Source organism: Centruroides sculpturatus, unplaced genomic scaffold (assembly GCF_000671375.1).
Source record: "Centruroides sculpturatus isolate CEXI.00-Female unplaced genomic scaffold, Cexi_2.0 scaffold63, whole genome shotgun sequence".
Lineage (NCBI taxonomy): Eukaryota > Metazoa > Arthropoda > Arachnida > Scorpiones > Buthidae > Centruroides > Centruroides sculpturatus.
The window spans coordinates 639628-665339 of NW_019384640.1; the positions used below are offsets into that span (position 1 = coordinate 639628).

At 29.0% G+C, this 25712-nt stretch overlaps 1 protein-coding gene across 3 annotated transcripts in view; it reads right to left on the bottom strand.

The window, feature by feature from the left end:
* The window catches only part of LOC111625970 (dipeptidyl peptidase 4-like), a 251743-nt gene that overhangs the window by 169447 nt on the left and 56584 nt on the right, over positions 1–25712 (bottom strand). For all 3 annotated transcript variants that reach the window (XM_023369230.1, XM_023369229.1, XM_023369231.1), the window contains exon 3: positions 15711–15809. In XM_023369230.1, the coding sequence (XP_023224998.1) occupies positions 15711–15809 (99 nt within the window). The remainder of the gene's footprint in view (positions 1–15710; positions 15810–25712) is intronic.

Here is a 25712-nt window from a genome sequence, read left to right on the forward strand (position 1 = left end):
TTAAATAAAAGAATATTTTTAAACTATTTTTTAAAATAAAATAATTGGATTTTGAATCAGATTTTTTTCTCATTTTTAGTGTATTGATCAGATTACTTTTCATGAGTAAATTTATTTGCTTTCTGTGGAGACTTTTTAAAAATTCATTTATATATAAAAGAATTTTCCATTAAAGTTTTTAGAATTTCAAAATAAAGAAAATCTAAACGTTCAATTTTGCTGATGAATTAAGAACCATTTCAAAATATATTCCATGTAAATAAAAGATGAGGAAATAAACTTTAAATTTGACTTTTCATTACTTTTAATTTTGTTAGTTTCATTATAATAAATAAATTTTAAATTAAACGATAATATATTGGATGATCGTAATTAAAGCACCCCTATTCAACGCTGTCTAGACAGATATTCAGCATTCCAAATGCAACAAAATGTCGTATTGTCGCATTCAAAACATGCAGAAGGGATTTCTAAAAAATAAATTAAATTAGTACTAAAACTATCTACTATGGCACTTCTGGCATTGCAAATCGAATGATCTTAAACCGTGTGAATTTTGTTTGTTGGTACACTTAAAAAGTGTGTGGTTAATCAAGGATATGTTGCAAATTCTTCAGCCTTGAAAAACCGTATCGCACTGCGGGCGAGAAGCACCACAGATAATCAATTACGATCAACCGTTAAACACACTGTTCCTCGCCTTCAGGTTTAAACCCTGAAGGTTTAGACCTAGTCTCGAGTTATGTGAGTAGCAACATGAACGTGTTGAGAATATCATATGGTTCCAACTCGTTCACTGAGACCATTCACTGAACGAGTTTGTGACACGTGACATTTTCAACACATTCGTGTTGAGAGCACGAATAGGCACCAAGAATGGGGACCACATTGAACAGTATCCCCTGTATAGCACGAGCGTACAAATAATACGTTTGTTGCTTTAAACGCCAAAGTGCCATAGTGATGAGTTGTGGCACTACTTTTTACGAAATTATCTTCAGCGAGTCCTTAAATGTAACTACAGTATATTTATTGCATTTGGACTGTTAAATATCTCTCTAGGCAGCGTTGAATATGAGTAGCCTAGTGTAATTACGATCATCCAGTACTTCCATAAATTAAATTGAAAATTAATACATAGGATACAGGGACCCAAAAGCAATAGGATAGTTGCAGATTTCACGTTTTAGCAGGAAAATTATGTATATATGTATGGCCTATAGAACATAATATTTAGATACACAAAACAAAATAGGGTCAATTTAATTATAGAAATCTGAAGTAGTAAACAGAGTCTAAATTGCTTTCATTCGTATCATTTATCAACTCTCACAACAAAGTTATATATATTAATATATAGATAGAAATGTGGTTTGTGTTATAAGATGGAAGGAAAATAGGAAGAGAAAAATAGTCAATTGTCAACGGAAAGTGTCGTAATTATCTGAACAAATTACTTCATGTGCCATTTTGTCTAGTAATGGTGCTATCTGGATAGATTTGTAAAGGAATGAATGTCTTGATATGAAACTTGGATGACTGATTGATCACAGAATGCATCCAAAAATATCCATAAGAGAATGCTATTTCAACCGATCGTATTCAAATTATTTAAAAGTTTATATATAAAAATATCTTATATAGTACCTCGAGAATCTATTATTAAATGTCACTAGATTACTTAAATACAAGGAAAAAATTTTATGTCAGCATCATCCATCAATCTATAATGGAGACTGTGGAAAGAATTTGAGTTTTTCTAGTCTAAAGTTTTAGATAGCAAGGTGATGTAGTACCATAAAGTGGCGAAAATTTTATTCCCAAGTGGCTGTGGATAGTGGTGCTGTCAAAATTTGCATATCATTTTAAGTGACAGCCTGAAAAGTTCAGTTATAAAAACAGAAATCTTAAATCTGGTAGCAAGATTTGCTGGTCTGTCAATAACATAACTTTGTTTATTTAGGCTGTCGGTTTTATGAAATAATTCTTTTCCTGCTGCACTCAATCGGATGGCAAGCAGGAAGAAAGAACGCATCTGTGTAGTAAATCAAAGGTTTGTTGGATCATGGACTGCACAGCTCTCTGATCTCTTATTAATTCGATTATTATTGGAAATCTGATTTTGGATATTTAATATTAATTGTATTTAATTACCTATATAGTCAATGAACACCAGCATGAATGCAACTAATAAAGGATCATATTAATAGCTTTTGATGGTTTAAACTCATCAGAAATGTCTTAAATTTTTAATTTTTTTCTCCTTATANTGAATGGAGACTATTTTTCATCTGTAAGTCTTAAGAACCAAATGTCTGTATTATGGAAATGAATGTGTGGAATAAAAATTTTGGCAAAAAAAAAATAATAATAATAAAATCAGTTGTTTGATAAGATTTGAAAAAATTTGATTAAAAATGGCAATATTCGTTTTCTCTACTTTGAATAATATAATAATATTTTTCCATATTTCATGTTTAAATACGTTTAAGCTCCTTAAAACAATTGAAATTGTGTTCTTTTAGTCGGAACGAAGGGATGATGTCAGCTATATTGGATTGATTGTTTGCGCTCAGTCAGCAAAGTTCCTGATGTATCAAGCAAAGTTTTAGTTTTCTGTAGTTAAGTTATTCATTTTTCAGTTAATATTAAATAACACTTCACCTCTTAGTAAGCGAAAAAATATATATTTATACATACATATATATATATAAAAGAATAATTTTTTTTAACCTCTTCAAAGTTTCTGTATTACTCTTCAGAATTTTTTAAGCTCTTCTTTTGTATTCAGTTTGAAAATTTTATTATTAACGACTCTTATCGATCAATAGAAAAATTACATTTATTAAATAAATATGAAAAGGAAATAATTTGTCACATTAGAAGCAAGAACTGGAAGAATTATGCTTCGTTCTGTTTAATTCTCAATGTATCGTGTTTCTTCAGGGGGTTAAACATTTTCCTCTAAGGCAATTATAGCAGAAATTTTTCTTTCGTAATTTTAGAATAAAAAATTTCTTAAATGTTTGAATAGAAAAATTGAGAACGATTCACTATACTAATGGCTTTAGAAGAGGCCATATGACTTATATAATAATTGTACATTTTAAAACTTTCATCTTTTACTTTACTGCTGGGTATTTTTAGTGAGAGTGCATACCACAACATCTTGCCTTACTGATACTACATAGTGTAATTTTCTAAATTAATTTGCATATAACGAAGAAATTTCGAGAGTAATAGGAGAAGAGAACAGGAGGTAGGAAGTAAAGAAAGAAAGAAAAAAAAAAAAACTTTGTTTATGATAACGGTAATTATCCATATCGGAAATTAATACTTAAAAAAACAAAAAAGTTAGCTATTAATTGGGGATTATAACATTACTTCAATTAATTATAACTTGAAATAAAAATACAGATAAAACTATAAATTGTTACGGCAATAAAAAGTCGCTATTCTTAATTAAATCGTTTTCTTTTCTTTCTTTTTTTCTTGCATGTTTTCTTGTTATACTTTACTCCCTTTGAATAATTTTATCAATAATTGTTTATAACTTTATCCGGTTGTCTTTCTTAATTCCACTTAAGTAATGTATTTCTATGATTTTTAGAATTTATCGTTTTTCCAGAACATAAATTGCTTGTTTTATTCATGAAGATAAAAATCTCCATTGTAGATTATTGTTTTCATTTTCGTTTTTACCTTTCCATTATATTTTTGACTCGGTCAATTATCAAAATATTTTCGAGTAAAAATCTACGAGTAATAACAACAACAATAATAAATATAATTACCTTACTATGTTAATAAACTTTGACTATTTCCATAAAATTGATGAAGAGTACTCAATTATTTTACTTAAAATTTATTCAAACCCTTCAATATTTAAAACGTTCATTTACATGAAAATGTCGTTTGAGTGTTAAATTATTTCGAGAATTGTAAAAGGTAATCTCGACTATTTTATTAAATAAAAATATGAAATAAATGGATTTATAATCGAACAGTTAACTTGGAAGAATAGATTAAGTTTTGCGTGTTTTATATGTTTTAAAAGAAAGGTATGAGCTATGGATAGATATATCGTACAGATGGGAGAAATAAAAGTAAAGGAAATAAAACACTTTGTATAAATAAAACATCTGATAATCTATCATTTGCTGAAATGTCCACCAAGTTCTAACACGGTGCCAAGTTTGGCAAAAAAAAATTTCAAACTGTATCTTTCTTAGGGGATCTATTACCGCTCCATTCGCCATGCCCATTATTTGTTAGAAATGCGATGTAGTGTGCATGCTATATGCTGTATATTATATACACAGCACATATTTCCGGCAAAGCGCATCTTATCTACAACGAATACATAACAGCTTAACCGAAAGAAAATGCGAAAAAAATTCAAAAAAATTGACAATTCTCTACAATACATTATTTGAATAATGGATCTGAGAAGTAAAAGATAAAGGAAAAATGAATAAATATGTATTTTACTATTATACATACATATAAATTTTTTTTATAAATTAGATTAAAAGTTCCGATCTTTTAAGATGTAGTGATTATGTGATTAATTTCTAGTAAATAAAACTAGGACTAGTTTCTTTGGTTTTTTCCTTCTCATGAAACTAATCGAAGCGGCATGAATTAAGGAGGAGGAACAGGAGGAGCAAATCAAAAACACCATTAACGAGAAAATACTTGTAAAGAAAAGAGACTGCTCTTTGACTTTTACGTATTTTCTTTAGCTTTATCCCATTAGGTGTTCAATAGTGGCGATAGCTGATTCTAGCTCGTTATGTCTTCCGAGTTGAATATAATGGACAGAGTTGGCTGTCAAAAGACTTTCCAAGAAATGTTAAAATCATGAACTACTCGGTATTGTTTCTCCTAACTAAACCGAATATTTATCTTCACTCCGATTGTTATTGATTCTGATTCTTAAATTTTCATCCATGATATAAAACGGCATTCGATTTCGAAACTTTTTCGCTAAGTTTAGAAAGTTTAAAAAAGAATTTTATAATTATAGTTAGATGATTTGTGAGGTAAACTATCGATTAAATCCCGTAAAAGTGCTATTTTTAGAAAATTTGTAGTCGAAACATCTTTCTGCCTATATTAAGAGTAGAAAAGGGGGATAAAATCAAGAATGACCCATAAATCTATTCAACCATTTAACATTTTAACTCTCATAAAACCACGAGTTAAAAATAAAAAACGTAAAAAAAATACAACATTCAATTACCATTACTACCTAAAATAATTTTACTTCTTACAAATTATTTCTTGGCCATACTTCAATATTTCATTCCACGATATCTGGGGATAAATTATCTAACCAAAGTATAAAGGAGTAGCTATAATTTTCTGAATGGAGACTATTTTTCATCTGTAAGTCTTAAGAACCAAATGTCTGTATTATGGAAATGAATGTGTGGAATAAAAATTTTGGCAAAAAAAAAATAATAATAATAAAATCAGTTGTTTGATAAGATTTGAAAAAATTTGATTAAAAATGGCAATATTCGTTTTCTCTACTTTGAATAATATAATAATATTTTTCCATATTTCATGTTTAAATACGTTTAAGCTCCTTAAAACAATTGAAATTGTGTTCTTTTAGTCGGAACGAAGGGATGATGTCAGCTATATTGGATTGATTGTTTGCGCTCAGTCAGCAAAGTTCCTGATGTATCAAGCAAAGTTTTAGTTTTCTGTAGTTAAGTTATTCATTTTTCAGTTAATATTAAATAACACTTCACCTCTTAGTAAGCGAAAAAATATATATTTATACATACATATATATATATAAAAGAATAATTTTTTTTNTTATTTAAATAAACATTCATCTAAATATAAAATTTTTCATTTAAATATTTTTGTGATTTATATGACAGAAAAATACAGTAGAAACTCATTTATCTGGCATTCAGGATTAACAGGCGGGTTGTCCACAAATTTATCTTTTTTAATGTTCTTAGCAAATACATAACAAAGCACGAACATTTAAAAGAATGATAAAAATGTTTAATGTAAATTTACGCGCTTGAAAACTATTTTAAATCAATATTAAACCACAAATTTAATCAATAGAAAAAAAAATCGATTGAAGAAATAATAAAGCTTCTGCAATGATAAATATTTTGTGATTTTGATCTTAATTTCTTTTATTTTAATATTCCTCCAAGTAATAAATCAAATGCAGAATATAAATTTCCTAGCTGAAGAGGTAAAATTAGTCATTTTCTTTCATTCCTGATTATCAAAATGCAATAAACATTTTGATAACCATCTTCGTAACTAGACAATTTTAATTTAACGTATTATATATATTATATTATAATGTATTATCATATTATTGCATTTTTTTTAACTAAAATGAAAAAGAAATTTTCTGTTCAATCACAAAATACTGTTCCATATTTCTCTTTATTTTTTTATTTTCTTTTGGTTAAATTCAATAACCCGAGGAAGGTCATTTGATATGCTGTGACGCAACTAGCGAATCTCCAATAGAAAATTTGGTGACTTTTACCAAAAGGATATTCTATATCTATTGTGCCCTTTGGGTTCTTTTCTTTATTCAGTCAGTATCTTCAATTGTCGATCTGTTACGATGGATTTGGAAGTACTTGCCCATTGCGCCCAATACACTCGAGAATTTTATCCAAGGAAAAACAAAAAGAAAAAATTCCCAAAACTTCTTTTAGTCTAAGAACCAATCGATAAATTTAAATATATATTTTTTTATTAGATTTAAAATTAACACCAAAATCTCGATTGAATTCTATTTCATTAAATAATTAGACGTTGATTAATTATCATACTCAATTCTATTAATATTTTTCTTAATTACAATTGGGATTTTAAATTTGAATTAATTAATTAGTGCATTTTCAACTTAATCTTTTGTATATTATTATTTTTACATCAAACGGCTTAGTTACGAAGTAATGGTGAAAACGTGTGTAGTAAATAATCTCTATCACTTGTTTACAATACCAACAGAAATTTAATTAAAATGATAAGTTTATATAAGTTTCTAATATCAAAAACTCCTCGGAAATTCGAATAGCAATATATTCTACTGGCGTAACATAAAAAAATACAATTTCTAGAGGAGTCATGATGTATCTTCTCCTTCTTCTGACGATGAGAATTCACATTTGAATCGATTGAAAGCCATAAAAAAATTATAAAAAAAAGTACTAACAACGTACACATCACTTTCGAAAAAAACAAAGAAAAAAATTAGCATTGGTACAGATTAGATTTTCTGTTTTCAAAGAATTAAGCCTCATATACGCGGTTTGCATAACAAACTTATCACAGTTAACATGCTGCTTCTAAATTAATAAAATACCAAAGGTAATCTAGTAAATGCGAACCTGGCATTTATTAAATTACCGTTAAATGAGAACGGGACATGTCTAACTGCAAATTTCTTGATGCATCATCCATTTGTTGTCGTAGTGGTTCCCTGTAAATCCTTGTCATTAAGTTAGCCCAAGGATGGAAGTTTGTGCGGACCATTTACAGCCTTTGATATCAAGACCTGGGAGGCTTTTGCCACTAGTTTCTATTACGTTCAACAGCTTCGATTTAATGTAACGATTCCGCTAATACTTTTTATATATATCTTAGTGGTTGGTTTAAGAGAGCGTAATTTATCAACGTTGACGTATATAGTAGAGAAGACTCTACACTTATTGTTACAAGACAACATTTGTGGATTATTTTTCCGCTTTTACAAAACGATTCTTCGAATAATTACTTTTTTTTTACGTATAATAAATGAATGAACTTCATTTCGCCAAATGACTATCTATGCCATTTTTCTTGAATTTCTTTTTTATATTTTGTTTCTACGTTTATTAACAATCGAATAGATGAAAGGAGGTCGGTTTTTATATTAATATCCAGATGCTACGGATATTATTCGGTTATTTTTTATATATATTCAGTTTGATTGACATTTAGATCTCAGTCTTGCCTGCTTGAAATTGGAGACATTCTTATTTTGACATGTTTTTTACATTAAGAAGATGGAAGCGAAGATGTGCTTGGGATTTCGATTTCCGATTCAAACCATCCTATTCTAATTGAGCGTGGATAGAAAATATTATAAAACTACTCACCCAAAATTACATTCAGTTCTAGGAAAAATACTAAAAATTTACTGATGTATTGAATTTATGTTTTATAACATACTTTCTAAAGTTTCCTTCAGATCAACATTCTACTGTAAAAAAATAAAAAAAATACTGTATATATATAAAAAAAGAAGAAGCAAATGTCGTTGATGCTACACATTTAAGGTAAGATATAAAAAAATGAATATATTAAGCATAAATTTTGTCTGAGATTACGAGTTTTCTATTTTGGGATAATCTAATTCTAAGTTTTCTATAGTAGTTGAATAAAGTGATTTTTTTCCACGTGGAATTACCACACCTGCATTTTACTGTGGCACATTTAGGCCGTATATCTGCATTTTATATGCTTATTGTCTATTTTATAGTTTTTTCACGTTTCGTACGTTTTCTGTGTTGTAAATCTTAAGATTTGTAAAAAAATTTTTGTACTGTAAAAGCACGTACTTTCTATATTTCTTTCTTTGTTATATTTAGCTTTACAATAGACTTAAGCGATACAAAGAGAAAGATCAAAAGAAAAAGTTTCGGAAAAAATTGAATTTAATCTGTAAATTGTCAATGTAAATAGCATAGATGTCTGTTTACTTCTTTAAATTTTATAAACTGTAACGAAGATCCGTATAAAACAAACGTTGGAAATAATAAAAACATTTACACTAGAAGAAGTGTATAAAATATTTATATGGCTATTCACTTTGATTTACTGTATGGTATGTAAAAATTTTGGCGATTTTGACAAAACTTCGAAACACAACCTTCATAATCAAATTTGTCGATAATAAAAATGAAATAGTATATAGTTAGGAGGGAGAGTTTAAGGAAAAATGTGGGGAATTTTTCATAGAAAATTCTCAAAGAATCACCTATTTATCTTTCTAACGGCAGAAAAAACAAATAGCTTTTTATAGTAAAAAGGAAATAATGTTATCCTCCTGCCAGATCCTATTGATAAAATTTAACAAAAAAACAAACAGGTTTCAATTGATGTCAAACGCTTTTACTAACAACAAACATTTTAACGTCTATTTTAAAAATAACATGTTGGTTTGATGGAAAAAACAACACCCTTTAAAGATATTATTTACTGTCAGAAATATTATTTCTGTTCAACATCATTTGAAGAAGCAAATATAATGAAACTATTGCCAAAGCTTATTAACATTTTTATCTTTTTTTTTTTCATTTTCTTCTATGAATTTATATTTAGAAATAATTCAATTTTTCCCTATTATTATTAGTGGGAGCAATGACAAGAGTAAAATTTTATCCATCATGTTACTCATCTTAACGTAATATAATTTCATCATTAGACGTTTATCGGTTATATTTTAGAACATAAAATTGTTTAGAACGACCGAATATGTTGGGTATAATCAGAATATGAAATTAAGATCAGTTGATGCGTGTAACATCTATAGATTGGGGATGGCAAAGTTGCGGAAGGATGCTCCGAAGATGATGAAGTTGCATAAATTTTACCCGAGGCAAAAAGATTACGGCAATTTGCATATTTAAGGAGATATTTACATTAATGCAAAACAGTTAGAAGTAATAGAACTTTTATTAAAAGTGAACAGGAGTAATAAACAAGTCAAATATGTCGTGAACAGCTTCCACTATCAACTATCTAAAAGTAAAAGCGACAGATGTCTAAATACTATGCAGAAAGATCGAAAGTATTGTGGTGAAGTTCTGATTTTTAGTTATTACTTGCAACAATTTGAGATCGTAAAAAAGATTTATCAACCAGAAAATGCAAAATATCATGCAGAGGAGGAAAGAAACAACGTAACTGCCGTGCAGGTGGTAAAGTATTTTGGAAGAAGAAACGTCTCGTTAGGACAATTTTAATTTAGTTAAAATTATGATGGATTGTTACATTTTTTCGTAAGTAGCATATTTTTGTCCATTTTATATTTATTTATGTTTAAATATCGATCTGTTGCCGTAGCTATTCCAATATATCTTCAAATTTTACACCTCTTCCGCCAGAAATGAACCATTATTAAGAGCGACCCGCATTTGCCATGTAGTTGGCGATCGATAGATGAAGTCCAGTAAAATGCTATATTTTCTCATAGAATATCCTGTTATCTTTATGTATATCTTGAGTTTTCGTACACCTGTTCTATCGATTCGATCAGTAAACAACGAATAGTTAACAACATCTCTAAGATTTAACCTCTGATTTAATATTTGCTAATTTGAATATTCTTTGGCTTCCTTAATTACAGTTTTAAGCGAACTTTTTTTCTTTTTAGAATCCGAAAACAAATATTTAAACTCATGTCCGATGGAGATATAGATGTTTGCTTTTCGTACTCTAATCCCATCAAGCGAATTAAACATTTACTTGACGATGCAATCTAGACCTCATGCCAGATTGTTTCGAAAATTCCTAGAAGCATGTTGACGAATCCAGACACGAAGATCAGATCTGTTTAAGTATTCATAGTACAAACACACAATTTCATTTCAGAAATTCCAGAGAAACGTTAGCTTGTCTGATTCTTTCCAGGAAATTTGAAACGATTTTTTTTGATAATGGAATTACATCAAACAATATATACTTCAATTTAGATGAACCTTTTCATTTTCTTAATATACTCAATCTTTGTTTTACTTTAAGAACCTGAGGCGTTTAATTTAATTTACAAGTTTATAATTTATTATTTCTAACGTATACAAAACTGAAGTTGTCAGAAGTAGAAACCCGAGGATAATTGCTGGGTAAACATTTTCTTTTGTAAAAATCGTATTTTTATCTTTGATAAAAGACTTCTTGGCAAAAATTTTTACCTTTCTGGCAAAATTCCCAGATGTGAATATGATTCTTTTTCTGAATTTTGCCGCAAAAATTATTTTTTTCTCTCTCTCTCTCTCTCTTTCTCTCAATGGCTAGGTATCTCCAGATGGTCGGGCTTACCTAGCCATTGAGAAAATACCAGATGCGATTTTTTTATTTTTATCTGGCTTTTCGGCATCTTTAAGCTTCGATATCGTTCAAACACGTGTTTACAATACTCAGATAACCTTTCCCTCGTATTTCACTTGGATATTTGAATGGTTCTTGACCTTAAACTCTCTCTCAACATCACAAAAACGTGACCTACATACAAAAGATTTGACTTATTTAACATACAGTTTAAAAAAATCATCGTCTACCATAAAAAAGCATAGAATGAAAGAATAAAAACATACAATTTCCAGCACAAATTCGATTCATTACCGATATATGGATCAACAATATTCCCATGTCTGCTTTGTTTTTCTCATTAATTATTTAATCGAGATGTATTCTTAATTAAATTTATCTCAAATTTAATTAAAGAATCGTAGGATTATAAACATCATAAATAAAATATTTACAGTTATTTAATATTGAAAATGTTTCCGACTGAATTATTGTAGGAGTCAATTGTCCCTATAGACATTAATTATCGAATATTACAATTATTAATGTTAACTGGGGACTATTATATAAACAATTAAATACTAAATGACGCTTCGAAGAATTATAATTAAATTTTGAACCAAATAAAACTTTTTGGCACATTCCTTCGATTTTACAAATACTTTTTTGTAATATTTAATTGATAAATAGATAAATATGTCTAGAAGTTTCTATAACTTAGTTTAATTTACATAATTTATTACTGTAGAAGTACTACGAGTGCATATAAGAGATAGCATTTTGATATATACTTTTAAAGCGCTATCTTTCATATACACAGTGTAATATATTTAACACTTGCAAGAGCATGTTGGAGAGAAGATTATGATTAAAAAATCATCAGTATTCATCAAAACAGTCTTATAGGAGTTATAAATAAAAATCATGAAAAATTCCCAAAGCAACCGTTCTCTAATAACCAAGTATGAAAAGATGACGGCGACCATCTTAGCAGGACAACGAGGTTAAATCAATATTTTCGAAAATTATCAATTTTTCTAAAAATAAAACTTTAGATAAACACTTATTTTTAACGATTATATATATTCATATAATAGTTTGAAGTAGAGCATATAAACACGATCCTCAACAATGCCTTGTTTGCATTACACTTTCGAGAAAAATAACCAGAGGGTAATATAGAGTAAACAGGAATATATAAAGTGAAATTCAAATGATAAGTTTATGAAAACATATTACATCATTATAGTGATTTCCTATTACTATCTATGCCAATTTAAAGTTTGAAGTAGCTTCAGGAAGAATTCCATAAGCCAAATGGTTTATAGTTTGTTTATATCAATCCCGAGCTACGTTTATCGGCCCGAAAAACTTTTTTTTAGTGTACTCGACAATATGTAGATTCGTGTAAAGCACGAAAGGATCTCTAAAAAATACCGGTTTTATGTCGAAACGAGATCAGAATTTTAGAAATATGGGATCTTTCACATCATGTTTAAAAGGTGTATGATCGACTTTACTTCGTCTCGTGTGAAAATATAAATTCAATATTTGCTTCATCCTTGATTTAATTTCCAATATTGTATTATTAAATTCTTTTTAAATGTATTTTCTTTTATTTAAGATATAAGATTTATATGTCAGAACGTCTTGAAATAGTTGCTTAAATGTAATTTATAATCTCATCAGCAACATCTTCGGACAATGTTATTTTCACTTTAGATAAAGGAAATTAAGTTATAGATAATTTTCATTTTCATAACGTTTTCAATTTAGTTTCTATTTTTCCCCTCCTCCTTTTTTTTATAAAAGAGAAAAGACAAAGAACCGTAACACTTCAATAAAGCTAATAAAAAATTCTATTAAGGTAGTTAAATAATTTAAGTTTTGATATGAATGCTTCAATTTTTTTTTGTAGGGTCGACGGATTTTTTTTTTAATTCTATGAATAAATAATCCAGATCGGAATCTATAAAATGGAATTTCGAAATATTTTTTCATGAATATCCTTCGTATATCTATAACTAATCTGTGAATTTTGCATGTTTTGAAAGTATATTGGAAACGTTATCGAATTTAAATATTAATTTCTTTCCGGTTTCCATGAGAATTTAACCGAGTTTTATCGAACATTTCAGAGTATTTTAGTTTTATAAACCGCAGAAATATAATTTTATTTCTTTTTTTCAAATGAATTCAATTCTTTTTTAGATATTAAAATACATAAATTAATATTTTTAACTGTAAAATACACCCATAAAATTAAAAAAAGTGAAATTGTTATATATATAAAAATACTTAGTTTTATCTCCGTTCTTATCTCTTATTTTATCAGAATATTTTATAACATAAACTCTAAACATAGTAAAAAAAAAAAGTTTTAAAATTGATTTGGACTCTTTCGATCCGGGATCTGAACACAAAGGCATTAAACTTCTCTAGTAGAAGCGTCCTAAAAAATTTGACATGAGACTACACACCAATCACGGAGGACGGACAGACATGACAGATTGGATCCCGTAAGAAGTGGCTTTGTTTCGATCCAACGTTTGAAGTCAGGTAAATCATAGCACCCAGGTTTAGAATTCTCATGGTGATAAGAGAATGGGTCAATTGGTAATCGACTTGACATTACAACTTTGGAAAGCAGCCAGATTCAATCTCGCCAATCCACATAGGGGGTTCTCTTAGGCTTTCACTGACAAGAAAGAGTGCATTGATAAAGTGAATCTTGCTTGGAACTCGCAACCTGCACTGTAATCACTACTCCCGAAGGTAGTACTGAAGAGGAAGCTATTCTTTGTCTCTCATCGTGTTTTCCAACTGTAACGAAATGACATTCTCGGCAGTATCCGTTTAATTAAATAAGGTTAGGTAATTTTATCTTATTGCACGAAACACGACAAGAAAAAACAACCAATGACTTTTGTATCCTCTCTGATTTTACCATTTCGTCAATTCGATTTAAAGAATGTATCTAGAATTATAGAGTAACTCGATACGTTTCAATTTTCGATTTCTTACTTTATTTTTCTTTTACGTACAGTACGCAATAAAAAAAAATTATATTTATATTCGTGCAGAGGAATATATTCCTTACAAATAACGTTTTAATGGTTTAATGTGTTCTTTAAAGAAAACCATAGAAATATAATACCAAGAAACTCTACTTCAATTTGCGATTTAAAAAATTCCTTTTATCCTTCCAAGTATTCATATCCTTCTTTATATTTGCATTTCTGATAGCTATACAGGTAAAAATCAACAAATTTTAACGGCCTCTAAGCTTTGTTGCCGGATATTTTTTTTTTATCTTCTCAATTGGATTCTTTGCAAAATTAGAAGCGAGTGTTTCCAAGTGCTTCCAAGTCAAACCATGCGCTAAATTTTATTTAATGTTGATAGTTAGCACTAAATAAGATTTAATTTGCAGTTTTTTTTCTGTGGTATATTATCTTACCGTCCTTATAAATGGCTAACCAGATTTTTTTCGTTTAAATTTTATAATTAATCTTGTCTTTTTTAAAGTCGTATTTTACTTAAAATTGATTTTTTGTAAAGAAACTTTAAGTGTCTTCAACGTTATAACGCCAAGATCAAGTTATTATTTGATTCACGATAGATAAAAAAAAATAGTGGTTCATCCATTAGTTTTGATTTTCTAGAAGTTGTGACTTTGCGACTTCCAAGTTTTCTACTAGAAAAAATCAAATTATAAATCTGTAACCATTTATGGCTTCTTAACCATGATCACAATTTTAAAGGCTTCAGTAAATTTAATCATATTTCTAATCACGAAAAAAAATTTTTGATGGAAGTCATAAAATGGAATCGCAATAAGAGGAAATCCTTGGCTAATCCCCAAATTTGAAACTCGACTAATTTAATTGAATAAAAACGTTATATGCTCATCTTTTAATCAAACTTTGACTAATTTATGCAGATAATAGCAATTTTCTCAGCAGTTTAATGCAATTAAGGTATCGAATGCAGCAAACGATTTGCAACTTAATCGCAAACTACTTAATTGCTAGAGTATAAAATATTTTACAGCAGCGTGAAACGGTAGAAAATTAATTCATTAAACTTCAGATCTGGACACACGAGATAACTGCACCAAATCTAGATGGATTAAAGTAATTGTCACATCAAGGGTCACTCGATAAATGCTTTGGGATGCATTAAACATCAGAAGGATAGAAACACAAAACCCTTCAACCGGTTATAACTAAAAGTGGTTAACTAAATTGGTGTAATTCAAACTTCAAAACACTAAAGGGCACTGCAGTCTTCTAATGTTATCCAATACAACGATTATAGTGATAGAAACGCTACGATTTCCTATAAATCTGCAGTCGTTTTATGGGATTGGTGCCATTTAACTCTCTTTTTCTCAAACAATCGGATAAATATCTAGGAAACATAACTCAATCTCTCTGCTGATAGCTTAATGCTCGACACGACTCTAATACATGTTCGACCATGCAAAATGATTTATGAATCTTTCTAAAACCTCTGCTTTTAAATATATTGCCATACAACATTTTTATACCGTTTTATTTAACCTTTTTTTTTACATTTTAATTATTTTTCTCTTCGTAAATCGTTACTAAATTTACAACGGATATAAATAATCTTACCTGGTACCCAAGTGCCATTGAAAGATCTGGGAACGAAATCGTCTTTAATTATATCGGCTAGTGAAAACCTTTCTCCTGTTATTCCGAGTCCTGTATTTCCTGTAAAAAAAAACAATAATAATAGTTAAATATGTAATAAGTTCAATTTTCTTTCTGTGGCAGTCTTGGACGAATGTTGAAGGTGTGGATGGATCCCCAGCCCATCAAAAACCGTAATTACACATAGGTCTGTAGTACTTGTGTCAACATTGCTTCTACTCTGTAAACTCTAGTCATGTTTAATTGATGGAAGAAGCAATGTTTCTTTTAGTCGGCAGATTTCATTAAATTTCCACTTGATGTAAATCACAATCTGAGCGAGAAACTGCATCGAAGCTATTTTTACTAAAACCTCTCCTGATTAATTTAATATGTTGCAAGACGTGTAGAAGGAAGAAAATACAAAGTAGGATCGTTTTAAAATGTGATAATTATATAAGAAATTGTTTGGCAGATGTTTGTTTAGTAGATGATAATTAAATATAAGACAGAAAACGGATTTTTTTATTAAGTTATTCCTCATTTTAGCTTTTGTTAGTTCCTTTCAAAGTTTATATGAATTTTTGTAATATACAACTACCTAAAAATAATAATAATAAAACGTAATTTTTTTCTATAATTACAAATTATAAAGATGAATAATTGTTCGTTCTTTTGTCGAATATAAGCCTTTCTAAATGCATTTTTTTATATTAAAAATAAATTTTTACAATAAATGAATTGTAGCGTATATTAATCAGAAAAATATTTTAAAACGTTTTGAGTTCTGTCTAGAAACATAATATGAAGACAATTTAATTTATTAATATTAAAATTTTCATTTTTGTCTGCTTATTTGATTATATGAACGTTGAAATTTTTTAAAAAAGCAGAAAAATCTACAATGAAAATAAGACATAATATAAAACTTTGATTTATTTAACATTTAATTGACCGAAAGAATTCGATAATAAAAAAAAACTAAAGAAATATATTTAATAATTTAAATTTTTCTACTGTTTCATTTCACCAAACTGCATTGATTAAATTATATGCAAATTTTCCAAATAATTTCATTCATAGAAAGCTAATGGTTTGAAAACATGGCAGATGTCGATTTTAGAACATTCTCTAAATGTTCTAAGCTTCACTTTTTTACATAAAAAAGAATTTAACTAAAAAAATATATTTGCAAATCAACATAAAAAAATTTTTTTTTGAATCTTAATGATTTACATTAACTTTAGCAACGAGTTGCACGGAAGTAACGATTGAAAAGTGGTAATATGTAGCCAGAAAATGGAAAATTGGTGATGTGGAGCATCGCATCGAAACGAAATGGTACTCGTCCGGCTCAGAAATATGGCCATGCGTGGTAACATACCAATCATCATTTAGAAATGCCGAGTGAAACGGGCAGAAAGTGTGGTGATACGACAAAGGAAGAGTAACGACTAAAGATGGCAGAAGGCATGTAAGAAGAAGCCAGATGCAGCTATTCCAGTGTAACAAGATCCTGTAAAGTGCGTCGATGTGCAATCAAGGGTATTACATTCTCCATCGTGTAATTAAACTAGAATTGCGACTAGATAATGTAGAGAACGGCTGAAAGTAATCGTACATTAATACTATCGATTTCTTGTCACCAATATGACACAACTTTATTACTTTAGGTAGAAGAATCTATATTTCACACATCAGTAACTACAGTTCGCTCATAGTAATCTTCCCTTCTACTTTTTAACGCGTGAGGACGCGTTACGGATTTCCTGTCGTCCAATTTTTGACGTGGAGGAAGTTCTTTATATAATAAGTTAAGAATGGTGTGTACTGATTTGTTCCTCTTACATGTCTTGCGAAGTCATTGACTCGGCCCATCCAATAGTCTAGAACTCAGATAACGATTGATGTAGGCGTCAGTGATGCTCCCTGTAGTGTCATGACCGCACGGAAAATGTCTGAACACTCGCATTCTTTTATGCACAACGTATTTATGAGTGGTCCTAGAGGACAAACTATTTTTACTTAGTTTTTTCGCTCTACACGTTTATATTTTTTGCTACATTAACTCGACTTATTTGGCCTTCGGAATTGACCTAATTGCTAAAATTGCCAATGATAATTGCCGAAATGCATCTGGCTAAACATAGGTCTGAGAGGAATCCAAACTCTCGCTTTCTCTTCGAGGATATTGATCTATTGATCGATCAATCGTTCCTATTTCCTGCCGCTAAAGGCAACGTTGGCAATGTTGTTGTTGGAGAATGCTGCTCTCGGTAAGCTAAAATTTCTGCTGCGTGATTGTACTGCTCTTATGTACATCGGAAAGGACCATAGTTGAAACACGATACATTCGGGGGGAAAAAGAGCGCATTTATTCCATTCATCAATTTAAATAACAATTTTATAAAATACGAAAGAGTTTTATTTTCTTTTTCTTTCTCATTTATCAACTGAAAACTGAACTGTATATCTGTATAAAAAAAGAAGGAAAAAAATACATTTGTTACATTCCAATCTTTTTTGACTTTTTACAGATTTTTCTTTGAATTTTTATCGAATTCGTTTTGACGTATCTATTCATCAAAGATATAATATCTTCAATATCATCATTTAATTCGTTTTAAAATTATAAAAGTTCATTCATAACTAACTTCTATTCATTTTATTTACAACATCTATTGATTATTTTCTTCCTTTCGTATTCTTTTATTCCTTTCTATGATAACAATTTTTAATGAATAAAATTTCATTCGTTTAATTTAGAAAATATTAATTAAAACTCAATTTTTAAAAAAAACTGTATGAAAGAGAAAGCACCGTCCTCCTTTTTGTCCTCCATTTTCCACAACGTTCAAGAATTGTCGTCAAAATTAAATAACTAAAAACTACAATAATTAATTTTTTGTAATAAAATATCGATTGATATAAATTATTATTATTATTTTTTTTCTTCAAGTCTATTCGAACACATCCGAAATGTCCTCCTTTTTTTAGAACGATTTGTCCTCCATTTTTAATTTTTCATCTGGAAAACCTACGCAGATATCAATTAAAACGATTTTAAAATACCAAAGAAATTATCATTACGGAAAAATTATTTGTAGAATAAATTAAATTTGGTGAAAATTTAAAGGAGAATTTTTTAAAAAAACATTGAATAGAAATTACCGTTATTGTAATTAGCAACGGCATTTTAAAATCTAAAATTACTTTAATTTTTTTTATATAAAGCGAAAAAATTTTTTTTGCAAATTAGAAAGTTATTGATCTGTAATGATAATAACCATTTTATTATCAATTAAAATTTTTTTTTAAATTTACAAACTTATCTACATTGTAAATGTAAGAAAACGTGATTCCTATTAAAAATTAAACTATAGCTATTAAACAATCTGGCTATCGGTAACGACCACATTAATTCTAGTTTATATAGCATATGATAATATTTTATTACCAAATATAAATGAAAACAGTAAGAAGAAGTTTCCTGAAGACTTTTTATTTTCGTTAGAAGAGTAAAATAATCTTTTAGATGTAATCTCGGACGATAGAGGAACGTATCCTCTTATGCGAGATAAGTAATGTCTAGCTACGTGCAATTCTCTAGTACATGAGAAGTATAGTAAAAATACATTAGCAACCACAAAACCATTCTTGTGGATAACGGTCGAGATCGATGTCGATGATTGAACACGCTGAGAAGATGGCTGCTCCTATGTCAGTCTAGCGAGTATAAATGTCAACTCGGACCATAGGTGATTGTAAAATGTGACGCTTTCTGACGTAAATCACTTTAAATAGTTATATAAACATGGGTTGTGCACGGCAAACTCTGGTCAGATACTGAATACCGAGATGTATTCTCGCCCCGAGCTTGAATTTTCTGGCGTTTACAGCAATTCGTGTTAACAAGTGCAGCCAGATAGAAACGAAGGCGTAGAAAGCACTTCGAGTTGTTTATTCAGTCAATAGTAGAGGGAAAAAAAAGACAAAAAAAAAACTTTTGTTTTTCAGTCACAACTCGTAATTATATTGATTAACTAGTCGAATAAATACGACAAATTTAAAACGGTTTAATTTACGTCAGTGTAACGAGTTTAACTTCTTTTAACTACTTGATACAATTGAGAAAATTTTATAACACTGTAAAGAGGAAGTGAAAATAAAAACAGAGAAGGAAAAAAAAAATATTTTTAATCTCCGAATACAGTTTATGCAATCACTAGAGAATTTACAAGAAAGAGTTAGAAATTCTGAGATTAAAAAATATTCTTGTGTTTATTTGCATTTAAAGTAAAGATTTTTTCATTTTAAACTTATTTTTTTTTCGTTTAGCTATTTGAATATGTCAGAAAATTAAAATTATTTTTGTATGATTAATTTAGAATTTTTTTTATTAACTTACTAAAGTCGTTCGGTTTTCTAATTATACTTAAAGATACAAATGCTCTTCATCATGTTATTCCTGAAGAAGTTAATGATTACTTAAGCTGAATTTAAAATTGTGTTTTATTATCATTTATAAAGACTAAATAACAATTTGTTCGACTCATATTTAATAACAACTTACGTAAATAAAAACAGAAAGGGGACTTTTACAGTAATTAATATTGCTTAAGCCTCATAAACTGCCTTATTTACTGTATAAATCTGGTAAATCTCTAGGGCGTCTGCTTCTATTCATTACTAATTTAGTATTTTACGGTATAAAATTTCAAATAATCCACTTCGCAGCTCTTGTTGATCATTACAGTTCCCTGTAATAAGAGAATATTCTTGTATCAATATTGAGTTTACAGCCTAACTAAGGAAATTGAACTATAAACAACTGTTAGATAGATAAATATAAACACAGAATAGATTTTTAAAAAATGCTAATATAATGTCGATTCATGGATTTTCTTTTTGTATCCGATACAAAGTCAAGATTTGATAGAATCCCCTTTTAACGACCGAGGGTCTATCTGGAAAAAAAAAAAAAAACAGAAAAACATTCTCGACCCAGTCATCATCTGCCGTCAATCGGTGAGGCTTTGGTCAAGACGGATGTTCCGGCAACAAAAGAAACAAACTCGAGTTATCTCTTCTATATTTTTTTTCTTCTTCTTCTTTCTTTCTCAAAATGTTTTCCGTTTCCTCCATATTTTCGTATGGTTGCGGTCTCCATCGAAGAAGCAGCCTCCAGACAACACTTCCGATGCTTCCTCACTATTTATATTGAAATACTGCCAGAAGTGAATTTATTTTGGTCTCTGTATATTATACCCGGTAGCTTTACGTGATAAAAACTCTTCCCCTGTATATTTTTACATGCGATATTTTGTTTCTAGAAAGCGTAGAAAGCAAAACATTGCGTCATCAGTTTTTTCAATAGGATCACTACTCCGTGCTTTTTCTTAAGAGCTTCTCCTAGGAGGGATGACTTTTTTATGGTTTTTATTGAATCAATCGCTAATTTTCAACCTCATACGTCACTCAGTAACAATAAAAATTCTTTAAGGTTTCTCTCTATTCGATCGCGATACATTACACAAATATATATATTTTTTAATTTAAAATTGTTACGCTTCTATCACATGAATTTTTTTTTAAATTTACAAACTTATCTACATTGTAAATGTAAGAAAACGTGATTCCTATTAAAAATTAAACTATAGCTATTAAACAATCTGGCTATCGGTAACGACCACATTAATTCTAGTTTATATAGCATATGATAATATTTTATTACCAAATATAAATGAAAACAGTAAGAAGAAGTTTCCTGAAGACTTTTTATTTTCGTTAGAAGAGTAAAATAATCTTTTAGATGTAATCTCGGACGATAGAGGAACGTATCCTCTTATGCGAGATAAGTAATGTCTAGCTACGTGCAATTCTCTAGTACATGAGAAGTATAGTAAAAATACATTAGCAACCACAAAACCATTCTTGTGGATAACGGTCGAGATCGATGTCGATGATTGAACACGCTGAGAAGATGGCTGCTCCTATGTCAGTCTAGCGAGTATAAATGTCAACTCGGACCATAGGTGATTGTAAAATGTGACGCTTTCTGACGTAAATCACTTTAAATAGTTATATAAACATGGGTTGTGCACGGCAAACTCTGGTCAGATACTGAATACCGAGATGTATTCTCGCCCCGAGCTTGAATTTTCTGGCGTTTACAGCAATTCGTGTTAACAAGTGCAGCCAGATAGAAACGAAGGCGTAGAAAGCACTTCGAGTTGTTTATTCAGTCAATAGTAGAGGGAAAAAAAAGACAAAAAAAAAACTTTTGTTTTTCAGTCACAACTCGTAATTATATTGATTAACTAGTCGAATAAATACGACAAATTTAAAACGGTTTAATTTACGTCAGTGTAACGAGTTTAACTTCTTTTAACTACTTGATACAATTGAGAAAATTTTATAACACTGTAAAGAGGAAGTGAAAATAAAAACAGAGAAGGAAAAAAAAATATTTTTAATCTCCGAATACAGTTTATGCAATCACTAGAGAATTTACAAGAAAGAGTTAGAAATTCTGAGATTAAAAAATATTCTTGTGTTTATTTGCATTTAAAGTAAAGATTTTTTCATTTTAAACTTATTTTTTTTTTCGTTTAGCTATTTGAATATGTCAGAAAATTAAAATTATTTTTGTATGATTAATTTAGAATTTTTTTTTTATTAACTTACTAAAGTCGTTCGGTTTTCTAATTATACTTAAAGATACAAATGCTCTTCATCATGTTATTCCTGAAGAAGTTAATGATTACTTAAGCTGAATTTAAAATTGTGTTTTATTATCATTTATAAAGACTAAATAACAATTTGTTCGACTCATATTTAATAACAACTTACGTAAATAAAAACAGAAAGGGGACTTTTACAGTAATTAATATTGCTTAAGCCTCATAAACTGCCTTATTTACTGTATAAATCTGGTAAATCTCTAGGGCGTCTGCTTCTATTCATTACTAATTTAGTATTTTACGGTATAAAATTTCAAATAATCCACTTCGCAGCTCTTGTNAAAAAAATCACAAATAAAATAGATTTACAACAGGTAGATTGGACGCTTAAAAAGTAAATACCCGAGTATATTAAATCCATGAAATTATAGCCAAGAGCATGTTTTTTTTTATAGATAAAATAAATAAAAAAACGGTTGATTATGATATAAAAGATTAATTCTACAGAAATTAAAACAAAGATAAGCACTTAAACGTATAGCCTTTAGCCTATATTATCGATTTCTACAGTATCGTCTTATTATCCTTCACTGTCCGTAATTAGTTAATTTCTGAATAACTGTCTAAAATTACACGAATTTTAGTTTAAACAATAGTAACTTGAGTGTTATCGGAATATAATTGAAAACCAGAACGTTATGTGCTGTTAGCAAAGTTATGAAATGATGATATCTAAATAGTGAAAGGTTATTGTCGCAAGGGATCTATCTAAGCAATATAAACGTGTCAGAGCGTTAAATAGTTTTGAAAATGTGAAATTAGTAAAGTAAAATTGGTTAACTTTACAAGTTTACAATATGAAATCAATCATTTTCATAATTTGGCATTATTCTAGCGCTAGACGACATCTAGAGCGTATGCCCCAGATGACTACTTTGTTAATAACAGTGCGTGTGTTATAAGCTGTAATTTAAATCAGTTGAAAGCAATTTAAAATTTGTAAAAGAAACTATTAATAGTAAGTAATCAAAAATTTAGAAATCGAGAAACTTGTATTTCATATTGGATTTTCAATATAAAATCCATCACTTTGATAATCTTGCATCATTTTATATAACTATGAAGTACTTTTAGCGTGTTATTGGATAATCAGCTTATTAATAACTTATGTAGGTGTGTGTAGGTGGATATATTCAGTCGTATAATAGACTAATTTATACTTTGGAAGAAGCAATTTAAAGTAAATCTAACATATTATAACTTTTAAGTAATATTATAATCTAATAATAAAAATTTTCACTTAGAATCCTGTCTCATTTAGTAACTAAATATTGGATTTTCAATATAAAATCCATCACCTTCGTAATTTATATTCTTATAATGAATCATTTCCCAACAAGTGGGTCGCGATCCCTTTAAGGATCATGACCTCTCGGTGAGGAAACACCCTTTTATTGCGTGATCCCTCGTGAATAACGAGTTAATAATGGTGCTCGTGCATTCACCTATTAACTCGATAAAAGTAAAATTTTTCTTTTTAATGTAAAAAAAGTATTTAATAATAATCAATCTAATTTTTAATATTAGTATAATAATAATAGTAATATAAATTGAAAGTAAGTTTTTACATCATTTAGAAGTTGAGTAATTTAGATAAGTGTCAAGTGAAGGCTGACTAAAGCATTGAATAGGCAACAAAATCCGGATTGAATATGCAGCTTGAGTTGTTTTCTCAGCTGCCTCAGATAGATCGTTAATCCGCTTAAAATTGGTTCCCACTCAACATTAGCTAATTTGTCTTAATACCTCGTCCGCAAATCATTGGTTAGTTTCTACTGAAGTCTTCATTCAAGGAATTTACTAATTGTTGGGTGCAATACCCCAGATGTTAATATAAGTATAATTGTTTATAATGACGATAATTAACGAAGTGTTAGAATATGACACGAATGATCCATTATTATTATTACTTTTGTGTTTTATTTTTAATTTTTTTTTACTTAAATTAAGAAAATGAAGAAGAACTTATACGAGTAGAAAACTGACTTTACATAATAATCTGGAAAAGAGATGAATGAGGCAGTTAAGTAACATGAAGTTTAGTATGAAACTAATATTAAACCTGTAAATAGTGGACATGACTGGAGTGATTTAGCCAAGTCTGCGACATCGCGACTTTCCAAGATAATAACCTGTCCTTACTTCTCTGTGATTTGTTGGTCTACGTGAAGTGGTTGACGTTTGAGAAATGACTGAATCTAAAAATTTATCAAAACTTTGCGTCTTAGTAATTGCCATTGCGTGCACGCGATTTCAGCGCTAGACTTAGCCAAGTGGGAGCTTCTAGAACTACAGTTTTATCAGGGCTCATCGAGATTACAGATCCAGAAAATTAGCGAAGATTAACGTGAATCCTACTTGATTCACATCATTAGTTTTAACTTCTTCGTTCGATCCGCCATGTATATTGATTCAATCTACAGATCTAAATACGAATCTTACAAATAATCTTTTCTATATATATATATTTAAAATAAATTTATTAAAATAATACGAAGAAAGTTTATGAAGTCAAAATNAAAGGTCACATTTAATCGTGATGAATTCGTTACATTAAAGATAATTTCTTACATTACTTTTCGAGATAAAATAATTCAGATAATTTTACGTTCTTTACTTGATATAATTTTAGTGAATCGATTACATTATAACTATTTTTAACATCGTTAATTCACCGCATTTAATTTTGGAAGAGAGAGATAGAAAATGAAGTCAATTGGTTTCGTGATTAATTAATAACTAAGAATGTAATAATACGTAGTTTCTATCAGGAGAATACGAATTCAATTTGATTAGAAGAGATGCCAGAGAAAAAATAATAATAATTTAAACAAAATCAAATAATGTTTTGGACAAAACTTAATTTTTATGTGAAAAACAAGATAATGCTTCGTTCGTAAAGCATAACAAGTAAAGAAAAACAATGAAGAGCGCGTAATTGCTAGCGCCCAAGTTATTATTTTCTACAGGAGACATTCACACGGGATGGATTAACAGAAAATTCCTACAAGAGGAATAAACAAGAAGAGAAAAAATTAACGCAGAAAGTATGCTGCACGGGACTTTAAACCCTACTTAATTAGTTGAACAGAAAGGTTAAGAGAAGAAATAATTGAAAACACAGTAGCTTCAGCTTAACGAGCTCTAACAAAAATAGATTTATATAAGAATACAAGCGAAGAAAATCAGTTAAATGGTTTTTTTTTCTTTGTTATCTTTTTTTCTATCTCCTCAATTTTTT